This window comes from Gorilla gorilla, chromosome 7 (assembly GCF_029281585.2).
Source record: "Gorilla gorilla gorilla isolate KB3781 chromosome 7, NHGRI_mGorGor1-v2.1_pri, whole genome shotgun sequence".
NCBI classification, from domain to species: Eukaryota; Metazoa; Chordata; class Mammalia; order Primates; family Hominidae; genus Gorilla; species Gorilla gorilla.
In genome coordinates, this window is record NC_073231.2 from 64,403,238 (window position 1) to 64,426,816 (window position 23,579).

At 44.2% G+C, this 23,579-nt stretch overlaps 1 protein-coding gene across 1 annotated transcript; it reads left to right on the forward strand.

Annotated features, from left to right (window-relative positions):
• Positions 1–2,064: 2,064 nt before the first annotated feature.
• Positions 2,065–22,653, forward strand: LOC101152181 (short chain dehydrogenase/reductase family 16C member 5). Its single transcript, XM_004047039.5, has 7 exons — positions 2,065–2,671; positions 6,364–6,710; positions 10,471–10,602; positions 13,614–13,713; positions 15,816–15,960; positions 16,907–17,032; positions 21,084–22,653. The coding sequence occupies exons 2-7, from the start codon at positions 6,378–6,380 to the stop codon at positions 21,175–21,177; spliced, it is 930 nt and encodes a 309-aa protein (XP_004047087.1). The 5' UTR covers positions 2,065–2,671; positions 6,364–6,377; the 3' UTR covers positions 21,178–22,653.
• Positions 22,654–23,579: the final 926 nt, after the last annotated feature.

A 23,579-nucleotide genomic window follows, 5' to 3' on the forward strand; every position in this document is an offset into this window, starting at 1 on the left:
ATATGAATGCATATGCTCACTGTGCTATCTGGAATGGAAGCATCTGTGTATGTGTGGCCACAGAAACATTTTTATTATGAGATAAAGATATACACATAATGGAAAATTTGGAAAATACAAAAAGATACAAAGAAATAAATTAAATTCAACCAACATTCCACTACTATATTACAAAAAATGTTAAGATGTTGGTGAACTCTCTTCCAGTGTTTCTAATGCATGTACATAAAATTTTCATAGAAATTAGGATCATAGCAAATATATTTAGTCTTGTACTGTGTTTTTTAAACTCATATTCTGTGAAGTGTACTTCACACCCTTGAAAAACATGATTTTTTAAAGATGGCTGTAGAGTACTCCATCTGCACATACTTCTTAGGAATTAAAGATCAATTTATTTTGATTAATATACTTGTTTCCTAAAAAGGTACTACTTCACATGATTCAGTGGAGTGGAAAGTCTCTTTCCCATCCCTGACTCTCAGTGACCCAGTTTCCCTTCCTGAAAGGCCACAGACAATACCTGGGTATTTGGTAAAGATAAAGGTGGAATTGGGTCAGAGGATATATCCCTTTCTAATTCCTGACACATATTTGTTTTCCAGAAATGCATAATTTATACCCCCATATGAAGGCATTCTTTAAAAAAAAAAAAACTTTCAATTTGTAAGGCAAGAAATGTTTTAATATGCATCTCTTTGGCCCTAAGATCAAAGAAATTGAGAATAAGATTAAACCACTTTTTCATGTTTATTAGCCCATGACACATGTTCTATCATAAACTGTCCATTCCTAGCCTTTGCCAAAAGAGACCCTTTAGAAATCCTTTCCCAGCTTTCAGGATTATGGTCAGTCCTCTGAGTTTCCCCCACATCAAGACAAAGCAGGACCCTTTCCAACCAGCAGGGCCTCTGGCTTCTTTCACTGCGTCACCGGTGCATCCCTCACTACTCACTCTCATCTTTTGTACTGATGAGATTTCTAATAATGCTCCAAATTTCTTTCTTGAGGTCCACCCAGGGCTTCTGACCAGAAAGAAGAGTGACAGCCCAGGATTCTGCTCAGAGAAGCCATGAAGATAATAGGAGGCTGGTGTTTCCCAGTGTCCACTCATCTGAACTCTTGCAGGCAGGCTGCACCATCAAGGGCCCATTAACCGACGTTTCTCTGCCTCAGTCCACTCTCACTCCCAGGTGCTGCTCACCTCCACACCTTAGCCCATTCTGGAAGGCCCTTTGAGTCCAACTGCCTCTCCTCCTGCAGGCTGGTTGTGGACTCTGGAGGCACCTGGGGTGCATGTCTATCACCCGCACTGTTCATGAATGTGTCTCCCTTCTCCCTCAGAAGCCCTGCAACTCCCCAGAGCCCCACACAGCAGTGTCGCTGTGTAGTGACGGCTGACCTGAAACCAATGCACGCACATTTACCCACTCACCTTCCCACACGCCTCGCATAGCTTGCCACAGCTCGCTGCTGCTGCCTAAAGCACACAAGTAACCTCTTAAGTACTGAAAAGACAGTCGAGGGTTTCCCCTGCACCTACTTTTCCAAGCTTATACGACCTGCCTGTTTCTTCTGTCACCCAAATAAAGAACAAATGTGCAGTTCCTCTACTCCAGATCTGTCCCAGATATGGGCTGGCTAAGGCTGCTCTTCGACCCCTCACCACTTTTCCTGTCCTACTCAGCCCCGGGATAAATTTCAAACCCAATCTCATCATGACTCCCCTGTTTTTCTTTCAACATCGCATATTTTATTGTCATTTCTGCCCCTCATTGCCCCCAGAAAAGTTCACCCTCTATTATTAGCATCTCAGTGGTGTCTTGTGCTTATATTAACTCTTTTATTGATTTATTAATGAATGTTTATCCTTTTTTTTTCTTGACAGATATATCATCGCTGTATCTTCTGGATCGCTGTACACCCAGATGCTTAATATATCTTGATTGGGTCAGAGTGCCTGGTGACTCTTACGCTAGCCTCATTTCTCGGCTTCATCTTGTTAGAACAAATTTCCTTGCCCTCTTCTCCTAGGCCGCCTGCCAGCGCCGCACCCACTCCCGCCCCTGCCTGCACCCCACCCACTTCCCGGGGACTTCCGAGCCCACGCCCACATCCTTTACCTCCAAGGGGCAAGGAAGCTGTTGACTTAAGATCCCATGTGGAGCAGTCAGATGCTGCTGGAGAACTCCCCGCACTGCAGGCTCCAGACACACGACCTGGCCCCTGCCCCGTGGACGCCTATACTGCTCTGTTCTCTAATTCCAAGGTTCCCAACCTCGGGGTTGTGCCTTGCAAATACCTGGGAAACTTTTCTAGCTAATGCCTAGGCCCCTGCCAACCCAGAAATTCCCATCTAATAATCTGGGGTACAGCCTAGGCATTGAAACGTTAAGCCTAAGAGAAATCCGGCGCACGCATCCAGTTTCCACCATAGAATTTCCAGCTTCTTAAATCTGCAGGTCCAGAAAAAGAAGATGGGAGTGCTGCCCACGTCGTGCGCTGGGGCTACGGCCGGCCCCACCCCTGGCGCTGCCGCGGCCGTCCCGCCCTTGGACTTGGGCGGCGCCTGGATAAACACCTGAACCTCACTGAGCTCCGAGCCAGGGACTCGGGTGCCTGGGGCAGACGAGGCCGGCTTCTCCGCGGACAGCTAGGGAGAGTGTCCTGGGTAAGTTGCCGAGGTCGTCGGTCCTGGGTGCTGGCTCCCGGAGGAGGTCGCGCTGGCGGGGGTCGGGCGAGGCGGCCCTTTGGGCTGGTTTCACGCTGGGTCGCTCGCAAGGGGGCGCGGGTCGCCGAGCCGCGGCAGGACCCACCCGCGAGCTGGTGAGAACGCAGCTCCACCGGGTAGCGCACGGCTGCAGCGTCCCAGAAGCCCGGGCTCCCGTGGCTACGGCTAACGCAGACCCCTCGCCCCCGGGGGTGAGCTGCCAGCCTCCCTCCCCACCCGGAGCAGAGGGCAGGATGCCTCCCTGGACCCTCTTCTTCGGTCCGTTCTGCCCAGATTCCCTGCTCTCTACTGCTCAGTGCATCCACCTTCCGGGCCCTACCGCCCCCATATCACCCCTTTCAACCCAAGCTGTGATTGTCAGTCTGTCTGCCCTCCCGTTTCGTCCGGGTGCCCTCACCAGAGCCGACTTGCTGCCGCGCACTGGTCTGGGAAGCCGAGGGCGCCTGTTTGGATTGGGTAGGCCGCGAGATAGGGACACCTAGAAGACTTCTGCCGGATTAAATTGTATACGCTCCGTAACATTCTAGGAAAGTCTGCAGCAAAATGGAACCGTACATTCACTCTTGTTTGTAAGTATACTATAATCATATTTGATTGATATAGCCAGGGATTATTAATTCATATGCTTAACAGGACCAGTGGAAGTTCTAGCCATTAATTATTTTGCTGTCATTCTGTGCCTGGCACTGTTCTAGAAAGGCCTCCATGTTTTATGGCTGTGCCACATTATTATGGGGATTGAGGAGCAGAGGGGGAGACATGTAAGCTGGCAGGTGTTGAAATCCAAACAGCTCCTCTTGCACCCCCTCCCCAGCCCCTTGCACCCCGCAGAGGACTTTGTGCAGGGCAATGCCTTTTTTTTTTTTTTTTTTCTAATTTGTTCGAAGGTTTCACACAAGCTAGTAGTGACCACATAATGCTCCTTAAAGCTTTACCTATATAAACTGGTTTAATTCTCACAGCTCCTCTGTGTGGTAAGTATTCCTATGCACTATTAGAAACTCCCTTTTTAGAGGAGGAAACTGAGGCACAAGAGATTAAATCATTTCTACCAAAGTTGAAGGGAAAATCAGTGATATATGGAATTCCAACCCAAACTTTAATCTCTAGACCTCATTGCCTATGTGGGTACCCAGCAGGCACCCTAAACTTCAACTGGGGAAGGGGGGTAACTCAGGCTGACAAGCTCTTAGAAATCTAGTAAACATCTGCAAAGACAGGGTTAAAAGATGGACATATTTTAGGTTTTGCATCAAGCCAACGTTGAGACAATGGAACACTGAAATCTAGAATGTCCTGACATTAAGAGCGTTCATGTCACCCAGGTCGATGTTGAGACTTCTGGCCACTGCTGAGGTGCTGGAGCCCTGTGATGGGAGAAGTAGACCTCTGTCCCTCTATGTGAATTCACATAGTGATATAAAAGGGAGTGTGGTGGTCTGACCAACTACTCCTGGTTTGGATTTTCCAAAGTTGGCGATGCCCAGGCTGCTGTCTGAGAAGGGTGCCTAGGGTTTCCCATTACTGTGTGCACAGTCTGACCCTCATCCTTGCAGATCCACAGGTACAGGCTCCATGTATTTGATATGAGAGTCCTCTTTCAGGACACCTTTTCAAGTTCTGCAGTGCCTCAGAGGCCTGATCAATCATCCAAAAGTTACTCTGTGAATGTAAATCAGAGCAAAGATCACAGAGAGTTTGAGGTCTATTTCATCAAAGCATGGATGAAAACGTTCTTCATTTGACCAGAGCATCCATGTTCCTTAGAGCAAGCATTCTTATTCTCTGGACAGCCCTGGACACACAGGTCAAACCTGCCTTAAAACAAACTATTTTGTCCCTCTGCCAGGAAAGCTACTGCTCAATATCCCTACCTCCCACCATCATCATTTGGATATCCACTCAAAGGGTCACTTTCCAGCAGACATTGTTGCTTCCTCTCCCAAGCCCAATCTGAATCAGCTCTCCGATCATCCTCTCCATAGCACACTGCACTTTTCTTTATAACACTATGGCTTATAACGATCTATTTATTTGTTGAATACGTCTCTTCAACTAGATTACTTGGCTCACCTGCACAGAGATTATGAGAGGCTGCCCATCCCCTCAGCCCCAGTGCCCAGATAGAACCAGCACAGGGTGTATACTCAATAAACATAACACATGAACCAATCTGGCCCTCACCAGCTAACCAGCACAGGGACCCTGAACAAGTCACATACATCTTCTCTTAGATCCTCAGTCTCATCTGTACAATAAGCCAGGAACAACAGCCTGGGTTGCATCAACTCTTGACATTTCCTAAGGGTGTGACCACATACCAAGTCCTCCTGTAGATGAATCTATCCACCCTTACTCATTAACCGCAACTAGGCTGACTTCAGCCAAACTGTGAAGACCTGCTGTTTTTTCATTACTCCCCTCCTGTCTCCTCACACCTGTGCCTTTGTCTGAGCCTCTCAATTAAACACACCATTCAGAGAAGGCTCCCACCCCCAGCACAGTATGCTCTCTGCTAAATATGTCTTCTGTTCCCATCCTGAAGGAAATAAGACCTTCCCTTCTTTCTCAGCTAGTGGTTAGTAAAGCACACCTTATATACTCATTCACACTAAAGTGTGAGTAACTGGTAGCAGGATGTAAGCACTAAGCTCTGTATGAGTTTGTCAAGGGGAGGCCTTTTATTCATTCAGCAGACCTAGTGGATGCCTTCTTGGTGGGCAGCACTATGAATCTGAGAAATGTGATAACATCTGTAAAGCACTGACTATAAGCCAGGCATTGTGGTCATATGTGGAACATTCTCATTTCATCTGCAAAAACACCCTATGCCACAGGACCAATATAGATGAAGAGACCAAGGCCCAGTGTAAGGCCAAGAGAACCCCTGCCATGGGGTTCACAGGTAGGCAGAGGCAGTGCAGGGCAGGAGTCCAGGTCTGCCTCGCCTGTGACCTTTAATCACACAGAGTGGTAAGTGATATAGAGCTGCTGGCGCGGGGACCTCAGAGCCTAGGGAAGGGCTATCTGGTGCTGATTGCAAATCTGTCGGAAAAGGTCTAGAACATCTGGTTACTTCCTGTCAAATGCTTTCTACAAATAGGACTTTACATTTTCCTCTCAAATCTCAGATTTTAAATAGTAATGCAAAATTAACGAGAATGCAAATGAGAAAGCACAAACATCAAAGGAGAAAAACATAAAGCCAGAGAGGTAGTAATGATGTTATAAACATTGTGATGTGGTCAAGACTTTGAACATAAAATCAGCCAACAGGATTCATGATTATTATGAAGAAAGGCTAACTATGAGCAATAATGAACTTATTCTTTGTGTTAAATTTGGGTGTGGTGGTTACAGTTCCTGGTTAACAAACATTTCTGTTGTGTACTGCACATAGCAGGCATGCAGATAACATGCTGAGCTTGGGGCCAAGTAAGAAAGCTGAATTAAGTATAGTCCCTGTGGCTTCCTCCTCCCCCTTTCTGAATTCGGAGTCTGCTACCAGGAGAGCTGTTTAAATCACATATCTCAGTTACTTTCACTGTTTCAGAAAATAGGAGCTCCGTGGAGTAAACAACTCAGAGGAAATGGACAAATAAGTCTTCATGTGAATCTGTCTTTCTTCACAGGTGTCAGCCAGAACATGTCTTTCAACCTGCAATCATCAAAGAAACTGTTCATTTTCTTAGGAAAATCACTGTTTAGTCTTCTGGAGGCTATGATTTTTGCCTTACTCCCAAAGCCACGGAAGAACGTTGCTGGTGAAATAGTCCTCATCACAGGTGCTGGAAGTGGGCTCGGAAGGCTCTTAGCCTTGCAGTTTGCCCGGCTGGGATCTGTTCTTGTTCTCTGGGATATCAATAAGGAGGGGAATGAGGAAACATGTAAGATGGCTCGGGAAGCTGGAGCCACAAGAGTGCACGCCTATACCTGCGATTGCAGCCAAAAGGAAGGAGTGTATAGAGTAGCCGACCAGGTAACTCTTGTGTGTTTACTATTATAATTTGATACACATCACGCTCTTTTTCACTTGCCTTTCTAGTGCCTATTAGCCTGTCTCCAGTGTCCCTTTAATGTAAACAAGATTATGGGAGAATAGGAATTGGGATTTTTGAATTCTTATTGTATGCAAAGACACTGTGCTAACTACCATGTATGTATTATAACCTTATAAAGTAAAACCCATTATTATCCCTATTTCACAAGCAAGGAGACTAAGGCTTAGGGCAGGTATGTAGCTGCCCTAAGAAACACAGTTAGTAAGCAGCAAGACTATAGCTGCCACTTGCGTCTATTGACACCTGAGTACCTGCTTCTAACATTACACTGCACTGACCATACTGGCCCCTATTACAGTATAAGTTAATGGAGAGATAGAGGCATCCTTCTTTAAGAATAAAGAATCAAGATACAGAGACATTAAATAACCTGTCCAGCGGCCACTGACCTGGTGTGTGATGGAAGCAGGATTTGAATCCATATTCTGTCTGATTTTAAATTTAGGCTGTGTCCACTCCACCACAGTACCCTACATTCGAATGTGTATTACTCTTAAGTAGTCATAAGACAATCAGAATCTTTTATTAATCCTAAAGACTCAGCTACATTTTCTTCTTTGGGGTTTATACAGATACACACATAAAGCTTTCAGGAAACCAAAGCTCTGACATGAAGATGGTAGGGATTTTCTTACCATCATAGAGGCACGTGCCCGTCCCTCACAAGGAATTTTTTTTTTTTTTTTTTGAGTTGGAGTTTCACTCTTGTTGCCCAGACTGGAGTGCAATGGCACCATCTCGGCTCACCACAACCTCTGTCTCCTGGGTTCGAGCGATTCTCTTGCCTCAGCCTCCCGAGTAGCTGGGATTACAGGCGTGTGCCACCATGCCTGGCTAATTGTTTTGTATTTTTAGTAGAGACAGGGTTTCTCCATGTTGGTCAGGCTGGTCGAACTCCCGACCTCAGGTGATCCACCCACCTTGGCCTCCCAAAGTGCTGGGATTACAGGCATGAGCCACTGTGCCTGGCCTAAGGATTTTTGTGTCCTCATAGTGGCTTGAGTACTTCACTCATCACTCTCCTGGGACACTTTATGCCTCCCAGAATTGCCCAACTTATTGAGAAGGGAAGAACCAACCAAGCCTGCCGTGAGCAGCCTGACTACATTGTAAAGTTGCTCCTTAGCTTCTAGGTTCAACCAGGATTTCCTTGCTAAGGTTTGCAGGTCCCTGGCAGATAAGTTTATGACTTTCAAGTTTGTCTTTACATTTTACCTCTCTGCCACCACCATCTCCAAACACAGGCTGCCCAGTACAGGCTGGAGATCCACACCTGACAAGTTTGCTCAGGCCTTCGCTGGGCCCACTCTTCCAAGCACAGCTGATCTCACAAATTCAGCTACTTAGAAGTTAAGCACTGATCACCTGGCATGTTGACTTACACTGACTACAATTTATCTGGCCAGCCTTAAGCAATAACCGGTTGATGTTCAAACAATGAAGATTGTTAGCTATGGGATAAACTAGTATGAAGCACTCTACAAATAATTACTTCCCTTTCCCCTGTAACTGTGATTTAGTTCTGCCCCCGGTGCTTGACTTCAGAAATAGCCAAACATGTCATATTACTAGCTTATTATTCAGGTTTTATCACTGTGGGGTCTTGACGGAATTACTTATGTGCTCCTCTGAATTCAGGGGAAGGAAATTACTCCTTCCCCTGAATAATGCTTATAAACCCACCATTTCCACTTTTTATTCTGGATAGAAAGGAAAGTACCAGATAATTTTTTTTTTTTTTTTTGAGACAGAGTCTTGCTCTGTCGCCAGGCTGGAGTGCAGTGGCATGATCTTGGCTCACTGCAAACTCCACCTCCCGGGTTCAAGCGGTACTCCTGCCTCAGCCTCCCAAGTAGCTGGGACTACAGGTGCACGCTACCACGCCCAGCTAATTTTTGTATTTTTAGTAGAGACGGGGTTTCACCATGTTGGCCAGGATGGTCTCCATCTCTTGACATCATTATCCACCCGCCTCGGCCTCCCAAAGTGCTGGGATTACAGGTGTGAGCTACCGTGCCCGGCCAATACCAGAGAGTTTTTAAGAAGTAGCCCTTAGACGGGCAATCAAAGAGAAAGCTTTCAGAGTGATATGACAGCGTTTTGTCTCTGCTGAGTCTCCAATAACTTTGAAAGCTTGTATCCCTAGGCCATAGCTTAGCCTTGAGTTCAGGAAGTCCATGCTTGGAAAGAAGAAAACCAGCCAGTTGATGAAAACAGGACAGGCAGATTCTAATCTGTGCTGTGTGTTTAAAATATACACAGTCGTGCACCATATAATGACATTTTGGTCAGTGATGGACCATATACAAAATGGTGGTCCCACATTATGGGACAGATTATTACAGTATTTTTACTGTCCCAATGTTCTATGTTTAGATACACAAATACTTAACCAATGTGTTAACAGTTGCCTACAGTGTTCAGTATAGTAACACACTGTACAGGTGGGTAGCCTAGGAGCAATAGGCTCTACCATATGGCCTAAGATGTGTAGTAGGCACACATCTAGGTTTATTAAGTACACTCTGTGATCTTCACACAGCAACCAAGTCACCTAACAATGCACTTCTCAGAATGTATCTCCATTGTTAAGTGATTTATGACTGTATTTTCTCTTTTCCTCCATTTATTCCCTAATCCAGCCCCTTCTCCATGTGTGTGAGTTCTTGATCTATGTCACATTTGGCTATAATGAAGCTATTCTTATGTCCCATCATATTGATTAAAATGAAATGCCACATACAGAGCACAGAACAAAGTTACTAACCACTGAGTAGAAGAACAGCTCTAACTGTAAACAGAAAGTAGCATTTTGAACATGGACTCATTTTAAGAAGAGAAAAATGGGAAAAGCACATCAAAACTTGATCTCTGGAGGTCAGGCGCAGTGGCTCATGCCTGTAATCCCAATACTTTGGGAGGCCAAGGCGGGTGGATCACAAGGTCAGGAGATCGAGACCATCCTGGCTAACACGGTGAAAACCTGTCTCTACTAAAAATACAAAAAAATTAGCCGGGTGTGGTGGTGGGCACCTGTGGTCCTAGCTACTTGGGAGGCTGAGGCGGGAGAATGGTGGGAACCCAGGAGGCGGAGTTTGCAGTGAGCCGAGATCATGCCACTGCACTCCAGCCTGATCGACAGAGCAAGACTCCATCTCAAAAAAAAAAAAAAAAAAACTTGGTCTGTGGTGCATTGTAGACTCAGCAATGGAAATAAACCAACCTGTATTTATTTATTTATTTATTTATTTATTTATTTATTTAGATGCAGTCTCACTCTGTCACCCAGGCTGGAGTGCAGTGGTGTGATCTTGGCTCACTACAACCTCCACTTCCCTGGTTTAAGCAATTCTCCTGCCTCAGCCTCCCGAGTAGCTGGGGCTAGAGGCACGCATCACCATGCCTGGCTAATTTTTGTAATTTTAATAGAGACAGGATTTTTCCATGTTGGCCAGGCTGGTCTCAAACTCCTGTCCTCAAGTCACCCCCCTGCCTCGGCCTGCCAGAGTGCTGGGATTACAGGTGTGAGCCACTGCGCCTAGCCCCAAGCTGTATTTTTAGAGTGCATAAACTCAGTATGAATTAACCAGGATAAAAAAAACATAAAACTCTGGGAAAATAAAACCTAGCCCATATAAGGAATTACTACATTGGTGGTGTTGCTCTTATTCAATTCAGGTTAAAAAAGAAGTCGGCGATGTTTCCATCCTAATCAACAATGCCGGAATCGTAACAGGCAAAAAGTTCCTTGACTGTCCAGATGAGCTTATGGAAAAGTCATTTGATGTGAATTTCAAAGCACATTTATGGGTAATAATTGTTTCTTCTCATCATAAATGTAAAATTATTCTGTCATTTAGAAGTATTTTCCTCTTGCTCTTTTACAATATTATTAGCCTCTAAGTAAAGCAGAGACTTCTCAGTTTTGGACTTGTCCTGGTCTACGCAGTTATCCTTTCCTGATGCCACTTAATCTACAGCCCCCAGGACCTCTGCTTAGGGAATTCTACAAGGACAGAACTGTCCTCATGGTCCTGCTACCATGTATTGATTAGCTGCAAATGTTAGGAAATACTCCAGGTGGCTCACATATTTTCCTTAAAACAGCTCGGTGAGATAAGGGATCATAGAACTTAAAAGATTTGCTCCAGGCTACATAGCGAGCAACTGCTCTTAGACAGGACCAGGGTAGCTTTGTAATTTGCCTAAGCTGGGACACTTTTGGAAGTGAAATTCAGCATTATTAATGAGCAAGTGTTAATCAGGTCTGTTATGGGCAAACCAAAACCTATAGTCACCTTAGTTAGTACCCAACCAGAGAAATTAGAGGTTCCACTGGTAACCCAGGTTACCACCTGCTACCAGCGCTAAAAGCACAGTCCTGACTTCTAAAGCCACCCACTCAATTCCAGAAGTTGCATGTTTCTGGCCTTTGCTGAGACCAGCCATCTCAGGCCTCCCCACACTATGCATGCACCCTCTTGCTGCCTCTCCCAGCTTTTATTAAAAGTTGTATTTTTATTTTACTTTATCATTTTATTTTAATTTTTTGAGACAGAGTCTCATTCTGTCTCCCAGGCTGGAGTTCAGTGGTGTGATCTCAGCTCACTGCAAGCTCCAACCTCCCGGATTCAAGCGATTCTCGTGCCTCAGCCACCTGAGTAGCTGGGATTACAGGTGCGCGCCACCACACCCAACTAATTTTTTGTGTTTTTAGTAGAGACAGGGTTTCACCACATTGGCCAAGCTGGTCTTGAACTCCTGGCCTCAAGTGTTCCGCCTGCCTTGGCCTCCCACAGTGCTGGGATCACAGGACTTTTGACCTGTTTGGTTCCAGCCCTGCTCGTAGCTCGTCATTCCTGGGCAAGGCTCTCTGTTGGGAGTCTTTGCTGGAGATTTCTGAGCTCCTCCTCCATTCTCCTCACACCTTTCCACCCAACTCTTCTTTAGCAGCCTTCAAATGTAATTTGGAATTTGTAGATTTTCTGTCCCCTATTTCCACCAAAAATGTAATGGTGCTGGTGCTATTCTTGGTGTTTTGTAAAGTTTTCAGGAGAAAAATGGAAAGATTCAGAATTTAGTGGCTACCATGTTCCTACAGGAACTACTGCAAATGATTTATCTTGTCCCAAATGTGCCTCTCCTTGGTGCTTGCTTATACTCATATATAGTCAGAATGAAGATAAAGACCATGGTCCCTGGAAGTCTCCACTCCCATGGCTTTGTGTTCTTTCTTTTTTTTTTTTTTTGAGATAGAGTACCACTTTGCCGCCAGGCTGGAGTGCAGTGGCGCGATCTCGGCTCACTGCAACCTCCACCTCCCGAGTTCGAGCAATTCTCCTACCCCAGCCTCCCAGGTATCTGGGACTACAGGCGCACACCACCACACCCAGCTGATTTTTGTACTTTTAGTAGAGACAGGGTTTTGCCATGTTGGCCAGGCTGGTCTCCATCTCTTGACCTTGTGATCCACCCGCCTCAGCCTCCCAAAGTGCTTGGATTACAGGTGTGAGCCACTGCGCTTGGCCTGGCTTTGTGTTCTTTTCCTACCTCTCTGTTTTTCCCTAGGTGCCTTCATGGTGTCTGTCTCTCTCTCTCTTTTCTTCTTCTTTTCTTCTTCTTCCTTCTTCTTTCTTCTTCCTCCTCCTCCCTCCTCCTCCTCCTCCCTCCTCCTCCTCCTCCCTCCTCCTCCTCCTCCCTCCTCCTCCTCCTCCCTCCTCCTCCTCCTCCCTCCTCCTCCTCCTCCCTCCTCTTCCTCCTCCTTCTTCTTCCTCCAACTCCAACTCCTCCTCTACCTCCTCTTCCTCTTCCTCCTCCTCCTTCAATGCTGGTGTTTCCCTGGCTCCTACCACTCCTCATGTCATCTCACTCCCTTTACTTCTTCTGGGCAAGTTCATGTACATTCTTTGAGCATCTGCACATTGCCAGGCACAAAGACAGTGACTTAACTGCTAGAGCGTCCAAGAGCTACCTGAAGGCTGGGCTCTCAAAGGCAGTGTCCCTACTGAGAAGTGTCCCAACTCATGGCAGACCCCAGAGTGTTCGCTGCACTGCTTCCTTTTGCTTTGTTTTGATTTCCCACCTCTCTCTACCTGTTAGTTTCTCTCTGAGACTTATTGCAATGCAGGCAAACAAGTGAGGTTTGGCCTTTGTAAGAGATCCCTTTTCTCACCTCCTTGTCTTTGGTGTGATTAGTTACTCCTTTGTTGCAGAAGATGTCTTCCTTAAAAGCTCATTTCTGTCTCTTTTACCTTCTTTCTCCAGGCCCCCAATCAAGAGTGAAGGTGTTGGACAGAATACAGATGTGCCCTCTTTCTAATAGATATTCTGTTTTACGAAATGGAACAAAAATAAGAGATGAGTTTAAAACAAAGTGCTCTTTTAAAATTGAAGTCAACAGCCAGGTGTCCTGTGAACAATGTTCAGGGAAAATTTGAAACTCAAAATCAAGCTAAGCAGAGAGAAGGCAATCTAAATCTAAAGCATCATGTTTGTGAGGTTCGGGGTTGTGGCTGCCACAACAAAGATTTACTCCTTCAATTCTTGTCTTAATATTGTGTCGTTAAAAGTCAAATATGAGCAAAAACATAAGTCTGAATAAATTATTTTAATAATACTGGAATTGCCATAAAAAACTGATTTAACAGGTTAAATAAGTTAAAATGATTACTTTCCAGATGTTTAAGTTTTTATATCCCCATACCTTCAGATATTTTACAGGCTGAAAAAAAAAGATTTTTTAATCATAATGAGTATATAAATATCTGAGAAAATTATACAATGTGGCATTAAACATTAAAAGTTTTCCTTTGTATTCTTAGACTTATAAAGCCTTTCTACCTGCTATGATTGCTAATGACCATGGACATTTGGTTTGCATTTCAAGTTCAGCTGGATTAAGTGGAGTAAATGGGCTGGCAGGTAAGAAAAACATAGCAATTTACAATTGCAAAATTCCCTGTAACTTTAACTTACATAATAGCTCTGAATAATTAGCACTGACTTGATGCCCTAAGATAAAGGATAATAAACTAAAAAGTATAGTCAATAAGTGGTTGATAACTTCATCGTGTAGCAAAACTGCCCATCAGATAGACTTACATGAAATTGTACTATGCCCTTTGGAATCATTAGGTCTTATGCAGTCCCCAGTGTTTAAAAGAGAGAGAGGCCTCACTGATAAATTTTTTGCACAAGTGATCAACATAACAACTGTCCGCCAAAGTTCACACTGACACTGTCACAGGATGGTAAGGAGGATGACCCTGTCTTCTTCTGAAGTTTCCTTTAAGTGGTCTCCCCACTGCTGTGAGTTTGGATAAAGTTTCTACACCTCAAGAAACCTAAAGTTAACTGCTTTGTTTTTTCCACTGGTTGAAGACCTGCAGGAAGTGGTGGGCATTTTCATCTCCCTTGTAACAACCAACTGACTTGACAGTAGCAGTGGGGAGGGGTCAAAGAGATCCTTCAAGACCCTCAACCAAGGAGGCCCAACTTGGGAGCTGGCTCTAGAAGGAAGAGAAACCTTGACCTAACCTACCACAGCATCCCCTAGAGGAAATGTCCCAGGTCCTGGCTTACAAGCATTACTAAAACTCATCCAACAGAACTGTAGCAGCAACATTCGGATAACAAATAAGCCAGTTTGCCAGTTGGGTGGTTCCTAATGCTTTTGAAGCAAAGTGGCGTAGTTCAAGATTCACAAAACCAGTCTTAGCTCAGTATATCTATTACATGAATAGGTTTTTCAGGACCACCAGTCACCCCAAATATCACCAGTCTATCCTCCTTATGACCCAAGACTTCCCTTCCTCTCTCCTTCTTAGAACTTATCAGGTATTATTCTTACCTCCCTCTTATATATCTGTTGTCACGGGCCTTTGAAATCATTCAGGTATATTTACAGCTCCTTATCAATCCTTTTCAGACAGAACATTCCTGTCTTGAGATACAGGACTCTCACACCTGCAGCTCATCTTAGAAATAAGTATAAGCCTTTTGTATTTCCCACCGTGTGAGTCTTTACTCCCCTGCATCAGAACCACCGGGGTGCCAGTTTAGCATGCAGATTCCTTGGATCATGGGCCATATCTGCTCATCAGAATCTCAGGGGTCAAGGGACTCAGCTGCATTTATACCTGATGACTCCAATGACCCTAGAAGCTGCTCTGGACTCCTCGTCCCCCTTCCCAGTCTCTAGCCTCTGACCCACTGTCTGGACAGCACTAGGGCTGGACAACGCCACGCCTGGCGCTTATAAACTGGCTCTTGCCAGTTGCAGTAGCTGCACCGTAACATAGCAATATGCCTCCTCTGAATGTGTGGGGCAAAGGAAAGTGTTAATGCACCTCAATACCATTTCTTCTCCAAACTTTTTCACTTAGTCAACTGAATAGTCAGATGTTTTGTTAAAACAGGTATGATTAAAGACAAAAAGCTCAAAATGGACACAAATGCCACTTTCCACTCCTTCCTCTGCCCCCACCCTACATTTTCAAGGTATTTAAGAGGTGGAGGTTGAAGCTACCAAGCCCTTTTTTTTTTTCTGGAAGTGAAGGAAAGAGTTATAGTTGGAAGAAAACTTCATCTGAGAATCACAACCCATGCTGGCCTCTCTTGCCTAGATTCCTATATCACTTAGTGTTTTATTTCTTCTTTTGAATGTCTTCATGCCCCAATGGGATTGCAATTTTTTGAGACAAGGCACCATGTAAGAACTAGCACAGGGGCTCACAGTGCATTTACTTGTAAGTAAAGTCCAGCAGTGTGACCTGAGACAGGATCTCTGCAGCCCTTCTTGTGCTGGGCTCTACTTGGTCATTGTCAACTGACCCTGATCTTCAGTTAACCATGTCCCTTCCCACTCCCTGCTCACTTCTTCCAGTGGGAGTAGACCAAGATTACACAAAAGGAGAACTCTGAAATTGTCTTATTTTCTGTCGCTGTTAGCGTTATGGGTAAACCTTAATGTAATGCCATTTTAAAACTTTGGAATATACGTTATCATGCTTTGTCTTTTTCAGATTACTGTGCAAGTAAATTTGCAGCCTTTGGGTTTGCTGAATCTGTATTTGTAGAAACATTTGTCCAAAAACAAAAGGGGATCAAAACCACGATTGTGTGCCCCTTTTTTATAAAAACTGGAATGTTTGAAGGTTGTACTACAGGGTAAGTATGTCCTTTAATTTCAAAGAATCTACACTCTTAAAAATGTTTTGCTATTTTGTTCTTTTTTTTAAGTTGTTTAAAATATATTGTTCTGGGATTCAGTATGATTTATAAATGGTTTTAGAATTCTGTCTTTCTTAGTATGTGTTTGTGTGAAGGATACCAAGTTGAATGGGAATGGTTTATCAAGGCAGTGTCTCTCAGCTCCCCCAGGCCCTGGATCTGCTTCCATTTCCCAGGCTCTGAAGGCCACATCCCCTTCCTGCCATCCAATCCCATTCTGCTCCCTCTCTGATTCCAGGAGGACTAGAAATAATTGGAGAGACATTGTCTTGGTCATATAGAAGGAGCTGCTATAATGAAGTATCATACACTAGGTGGCTTAAACAAGAAAAATGCCTTTCTCACAGTTCTGGAGGCTAGAAGTCCAAGAACAAAGTGCTGATAGGCTCTTCTCAGACAGGCACTAATCCCATTCATGAGGGCTCCACACTGGTGACCTAGCTACACCTCAAAAGCCCCACCTCCAAATGCCGTCACATTGGGAGTTTAGGCTTCAACATGTGAATTTTTGGGGGGACACAAATACCCAGTCCGTAGCAGTCACAGATGCCCAATTCTGTATCTCATGGAGACTACAGGCAATGTGTTTTCAACAACTTGCCTTACAAATATTTGGAATATTTGTTTAATATGGTTTCACGTATATGTATATTGTAATATCAGTGTATTAATAATCATTTTTCATTTCATATTTTAGTTATGTTACTACTTACTGCGTTGACACATTGATAATAAAGGAGTAAATATAAAAATAAATGAAATTGAAAAGGAAACAAATAAGTGATAACGTCTTAAAACCTTTTATCCCTAATTTGAAAAATTATCTTTATTTGTGAATTTGGCCTTCAGGGTTTTTTTTAATTGTTGTCATTTTATATCCTAGCTGTCCTTCTCTGTTGCCAATTCTGGAACCAAAATATGCAGTTGAAAAAATAGTAGAAGCTATTCTACAAGAAAAAATGTACTTGTATATGCCAAAGTTGTTATACTTCATGATGTTTCTTAAAAGGTAATTACATCAGCTTCTATTACTTCCCTAACATGCCAGTCTACAGTTTACTCCAAATCCCACCAGGAGAAGCCACTTTAAAAATACCTGATAAATTAAAATTCATTAATTTAATTCTATTAAGTCCTGTTAGTCCTATCATTGTGCCCATTGCTGACACAATACCAAATTTACACAGTTGCAGTGCCCGCCATGAGTCAAGAAAATGGGGTCTAATCCTTCCTGCCACCTTAGTATTGAATTATTCTGAAAAAGAAGTGGATGTACTGATAGATGGAAAGATCGAAATGATTTTTTAGGAGAGATTTTCTTGTGCTCATGATAAAATAATCCTGTTGGAATAGATATTGTATCCATGCCTCCTCAAGTACAGGGTCCCAAAGTCAAGGCCAGACAGTAAGCCAAGTGCTATAGAAATTTGTGGTATGGGTACAATTAGCAATACATAATAAATTTGAGCTCTTAGGATGGTTAAAGAATTTGAGGGAAAAAACTTAAAACCACCTCTTAAAAGCAAAAGAACAGGCTGGGAGCAGCAGCTCACATTTGTAATCCCAGCACTTTGGGAGTCCAAGGTGAGAGGATTGCTTGAGGCCAGGAGTTCAAGACTAGCCTGGGAAACAAAGCAAGACCCCATCTCCCATCTCCCCAAAAATAATAAATAAATAAGCCAGGCATGGTGGTGCACCCCTGTAGTCCCAGCTACTTAGGAGCCTGAGGCAGGAGGATTGGTTGAGCCCAGGAGTTTGAGACTGGTATACACCTATAGTCCCAGCTAGTCAGGAGGCTGAGGCAGGAGGATTGCTTGAACCCAGGGGTTTGAGGCTGCAGTGAACCATGATCAGACCACTGCACTCCATCTTGGCAACAGAGTGAGACCCTGTCTCTTAAAAAATAAAAAACGTACATGGTGGTGCACACCTGTAATCCCAGCTACCCAGGAGGCTGAGGCAGGAGAATCGCTTGAAACAGGGAGGCAGAGTTTGCAGTGAGCTGAGATCGCGCAATTGCCCTCCAGCTTGGGCAATAAGAGCAAAAACTCCGTCTCAAAAAAAAAAAAAAGGAAAAAAAACATTCTTGTGCACCCTTCCCTGCTCTCCATGGAGTTTCAGTGCTGAAATTCATAGGCACTGAATGAACATTTGACCCAGTTACAAGGATAGTGGTGAGCTGCTGTTTCCTGTTATCTCAATTCATTTTCTAGACTGTAACAGGTCATCTAATTAAATCTTTCCTCACTGGGCTTTCTGCTGTGTGAGGAAGCACCTTGAGTTGAAATCTGCCTCGTTTGAACTTCCCCTCATTGGTTTGTGCTTCTCCCCCAGCAACATGTGCAATTCCATCAGTCTTGCCAATGACAATTCATAGTTATTTGAAGATAGATATTATATCTCACATCCACTACATGGCCAGCAGCCATTGTCCATCCTGTGTACAGAAATTTCTTTTCTCATTAGCTAATTATATCTACTTTGTGCAATGAACCAAACGTCATTCTTGCATACTATCATTTTTCCAGGCTTCATCTGGCACAGGACGGGTCAGAATGCCTGACTGAGGCTATGTGGGACAGAGCAAAGGATCCTTGACAAGCAATTCGAAATTCAGTCTTATGATTCCACTATTCACTAAGTCTGTGACTCTGAGCATGCCCTTTATTCTCCAGGTCTTGGCTTCTTCATTTACATTGTAGAGACAATGTTTGTCCTAGCTTGTAGATTCGTGTAATGCACTGTTTATTGGGCAGGGTGTGCATTCACAACACACTAAGTTCTTTTTGCTTAATAGATAGCAGATTATAGTATAGTAATGCCAATGGTAAGAACACGGGACTTAATTTTTCTACTTTGAATAACTGTGGAGATTATGTTTAGTTTTATGCAATACTAGTTATGGGACATGTTTTGAGAGAGGGCTAGATAGCTGCTGAGTAAGCTAAAGGCAAGGTGAAGAAGCAGTAAAGTAAAGTAAATCAGTAAAGGCAATCACATCAAACACTCCACCAAACATTCATTCAGCAAATATTCGGAGAGTGCTTTGTGTGTCAATAATCACCCACCATCCAAGGATCTGCGCTTAGGGTTACAACAAAGAACAAGACAAACAGTGGTCCCTGCCCATGTGGAAATCACTTCCTGTGGGGTGAGGGGGCAGAAAAGAAACAAACAAAAAAGTAAGGTAAAAGAAAAGACCATAAGTTCTCTGAAGAAATATAAAGGAGGAAAGGGAAAAAAGGAAACCCCACAGTGGGAGGTAGACGGGTGCAAGTTGAGTTTTACTTTTTTTTTTTCTTTTTTTTTTTTTTTTTAAGATGGAGTTTCGCTCATCACCCAGGCTGGAGTGCAATGGCGCAATCTTGGCTCACTGCAACCCCCGGCTTCCCAGGTTCAAGTGATTCTCCTGTCTCAGCCTCCCGAGTAGCTGGGATTACAGGTGCCCATCACCATGCCTGGCTAATTTTTGTATTTTTAGTAGAGATGGGGTTTCACCACATTGGCCAGACTGGTCTTGAACTCTCGACCTCAGGTCATCCACCCACCTCAGCCTCCCAAAGTGCTGGGATTACAAGCGTGGGCCACCGCGCCCGGCCAAGATTTATGTTGTTGTTGTTTTTCTTATTTTACTTCTTTAATTTTTTTTGGAGACAAGGTCTTGTTCTGTCACCCAGGCTAGAGTGCAGTGGCGTGATCATAGCCCACAGCAGCCTCAAACTCCCAGGCTCAAGCCATCCTCCCACCTCAGCCTCCCAAATAGCTGGGACTATAGTTGTGCACCATTATGCACAGCTAATTTATTTTTATTTTTTTAGAGATGGGGTCTTGCTATGTTGCCCAGGCTGGTCTCAAATTCCTGGCTTCAAGCAATCCTCCCACCTCAGCCTCCCAAAGCGCTGGGATTACAAGCATAAGCCACCACATCTAAGTGAGATTTAATTTTTTTTTTTTTTTTTTGAGACGGACTCTTGCTCTGTTGCCTAGGCTGGAGTGCAGTGGTGCAATCATGCCTCACTGCAACCCCCACCTCCTGGGTTCAAGCGATTCTCCTGCCTCAGCCTCCTGAGTAGCTAGGATTACAGGTGTGCACCACCACACCTGGCTAATTTTTGTATTTTTAGTAGAGATGGGGTTTCACCATGTTGGCCAGGCTGGTCTCAAACTCCTGACCTTGTGATCTACCCACCTCAGCCTCCTAAAGTGCTGGGATTACAGGCGTGAGCCACTGCGCCTGGCCGGTGAGATTTAATTTTAAGAATGGTGTTTGGTGGGTGGAGGGAGTCTCATAAAGAAGGTAGTACTTGACCAGAGACTTGAAGCTGTGGAAGGGATGAACCACCTGGAGATCTTGGGGTGCCCAAACAGGGGAACAAGGAGCATGGGGTCCTTTCCTTTACCCCCACCTTAGGATGAGTCTCAGGTTTCCCGTGCCTGCTTTGTTTCCTTGCTCTGCAGTATTGAATGCAAAGGCCAGTGGAGCAGAGTGCTCTGTTGGGATGATGATCATGCATGTATATGGCTTTGCAGAGGGGCAGGCGTGGATGGAGAAGATGGACAGTGTTAGTTGGGCTTGCCCAAGGTTTGAGGAGCTATTGCATCTCATCCTCACAGTAGCACCAGAAAGGCAGACTGATGACCTCATTTTGCAGTTGAGGAAACTGAGGTCTATGAGCTGAGGGTCGATTGCCTAAGGTGGCACTGCAAATGACAAAGCTAGGATTCCAGCCAGGCTCATCTGCCCCCAAAGCGCATGCCTACACGACAAGACTTCACTGCTTCCTCTGTGTCATTGTACAGTGGAGTGATGCTTTGGAAACCGAAATGAGAAGTAAATTGAATAACTTAAGCCACAAGACCTGTCAAGGCCCTGGGCGAGTGTCCCCCGATATAGTGAACAAGGCCCAGTGACCCTGAGGCGGGTAGCACTCAGGCTGCATAGTGTGTGCATGAGTGAGTGACTTCATCTGCCACAAGAGGTGACACTGCTTTTCAGTAGAGGTGGTAAAGAGGCTTTCATGAATGATAATAAAGGAAGTTTATTCTTGTGTTCTCTTTAGCTTTTTGCCCCTCAAGACAGGACTGCTTATAGCTGACTATTTGGGCATCCTTCATGTAATGGATGGCTTTGTTGACCAAAAGAAGAAGCTCTAAAGACCAACTCTATGGCTAAGGTCATCTGATACACAATGTTACATAATGCGTACTTCAATGAAGAAAAGTATTTTTGTCTGACAGTGGAATATGTCTGGAGACCACAAGTACCATTCCTATTCTGTTATCTGGACTAGAATTTTCAACCAATGTGTTTGAAAATAATGTTGCTATCACCTATTTGGTTGAGTTTTGGTTTTTGCTTTTTCTTTTTTTTCCCAAAAATAAAGACAGCCCATTTTTGTCATTTCCATTACCACAGATGTAAGAAAGTGATAAGCCATGGCCATGAGCTGCCCTGAGCTTTGGTTGTTGGGGAGGTGGCTCAAATGGAGCCAGCGGCTGTGGTTGACCTGCCTTGGGGAGCAGGGCTGAGGGGCAAAGAGGACATATGGGTATCCAGCCAGAATGCCCTCTCTCCAGAGGACACACAGCTCTGGATTCCTACCCCCTTGCTATCCTCTCTGGCCATTTTGAACCTGTACCACCTAATATAGAAAAGGCCCGCCTCCAGTGCCCTTCTTTCCAAAACAGCTACACAAATACTTCTGAATGCCCTGGATACGCAGACCGAGTGGCAGTCTGGCTAAAGGCCCATCCAGCACTATTGTGCCCAAGAGCCTTACTGGGCATTCCCTGAAGCCCCCTCATAGGCAGTGATCCTAGACCAAACTCTTAAATAGAATAACTTTTGTTTCCTAGAAGAGATCAAAGAGTGGTTGCTTCTTACTTTGAAGATGAAATTCTACCAAGTTAGGTTGTTTGCTATCTATTGATCCAAAAAATATATTCGTGCAATTAAAGTTAAGTGTTCAACTTAGTATTTCAAGTTGGGATTCAGGTTGAGGCATTTTCCTGCAGAATGGGCAATTTTATGCATTTATATTCATCAGTGCTGCCCTCACTTTGGATCTATTGTATTCTTACAGTTTAATCAACTGGCAAAGTGCTTTCATGCTTTGGAGATTAACTATAAAAGCAAGATTAAGAAAAATATGTTAATTACCATATCCCTGGAACTCCTTCTCAGGCTGGTGGGGGCAGCCTTGCAAGAGAAACAGCAGCCTTTGTCTCTTCCCTCTTGTGGGGAGCAAGGAAGGGATGAGCGGTACCTTGGGAGACCCTGTAAAAGTCTAAAGAATTGAGAATTTGACTATCTTGGGGGTAAAATGCTGTCATAGGGGCAGCAGTCTCAGGGGGTGTAAACTCTGGAATCCACTATGGTCTGATTTACCTTGAGTGGCCTGCACAAACATGACAGCCCTGATCTGTATTTCCTTTCCATTCAGAAAGCCTTAAAAAAAAAAAACTTGTTTTATGATAATATTATAACAATCATAACTAACATTTACTGTGCCCAGCAGCAAATTAAGTATTTGACAAATGTTATTTCATTAAACGAGACTGTCAATCATTACTCAAAGAATGATAAAGGTATTTGGTGTATGCCAAAGAATAAAGGTGTTTTATTTCACAGAGTGACATCTTATTCCACTGTAGATGTGTACTGAGAGGATCAAAGGCCCTCTCAGAGTCACCCACTGATGTTCCAAATCCTTGGTTAACAAGGTTAATTAAGAGAGAAGCACAATATTGCTGTGATATTACAATTCCAGAAGCGTATCTTCTAGGGTCCTGTCTATTTAGTTAAAGAATAAAGCTCAGACTCTTCGGGGATTCAGTACAACAAAGGTCCAGGAGCACTGCAGGCATCCCCCACATCATAACAGCATTAATAGCAATTATTTCTAATTGGAGTGCATCTTGGCTGGACTGCGACAAAGGCCTGAAATTCAATTGTGGTTTTAAAATACCCATAAAATTGTCTAAACAAATTCAGATTTACTTGAGATGCTTCTATGAGAAGAGACCACATGTAAATTAGTGGATTCTGGAGGGCACTAAATAACAAGGTGATTTAATGCCCTGGGGAGCAAGGAGTGCTCTTGGCACGTGTGTCATGCCCATTTCCATCCGAAATTTAGTCCTAATGAAGCCATGACCAAGAAGAGCCCAACACCTAAGCCAGCCTGAGGAAACGGAAGGACACAGGGCCAGGGCTGTGCCCCATGCCTGGGCATTCTGCCCTGCAGGGTGCATCTTCCAGCATCTTGTACTCACTGAACTGCTCCAAAGCAGAGAAGAATTCTTGGTGTAAGATGGAGTTTTGCTGGGTAAAACTGTGTCATGCCGTGTGTGTGTGTGTGTGTGTGTGTGTGTGTGTGTGTGTGTGTGTGTGTGTGTGGTTTTACATTGTGATGCTGTCTTAGTCCATTGGGGCCACCATAACAAAATGCCACAAATTGAGTACTTTAAACAACAGAAATTTAATTCTCAGAATTCTGGAAGCTGGGAGTTCAAGATCAAGGTGCCAGCTGGTTCATTTTCTGGTGAGGGCTCTC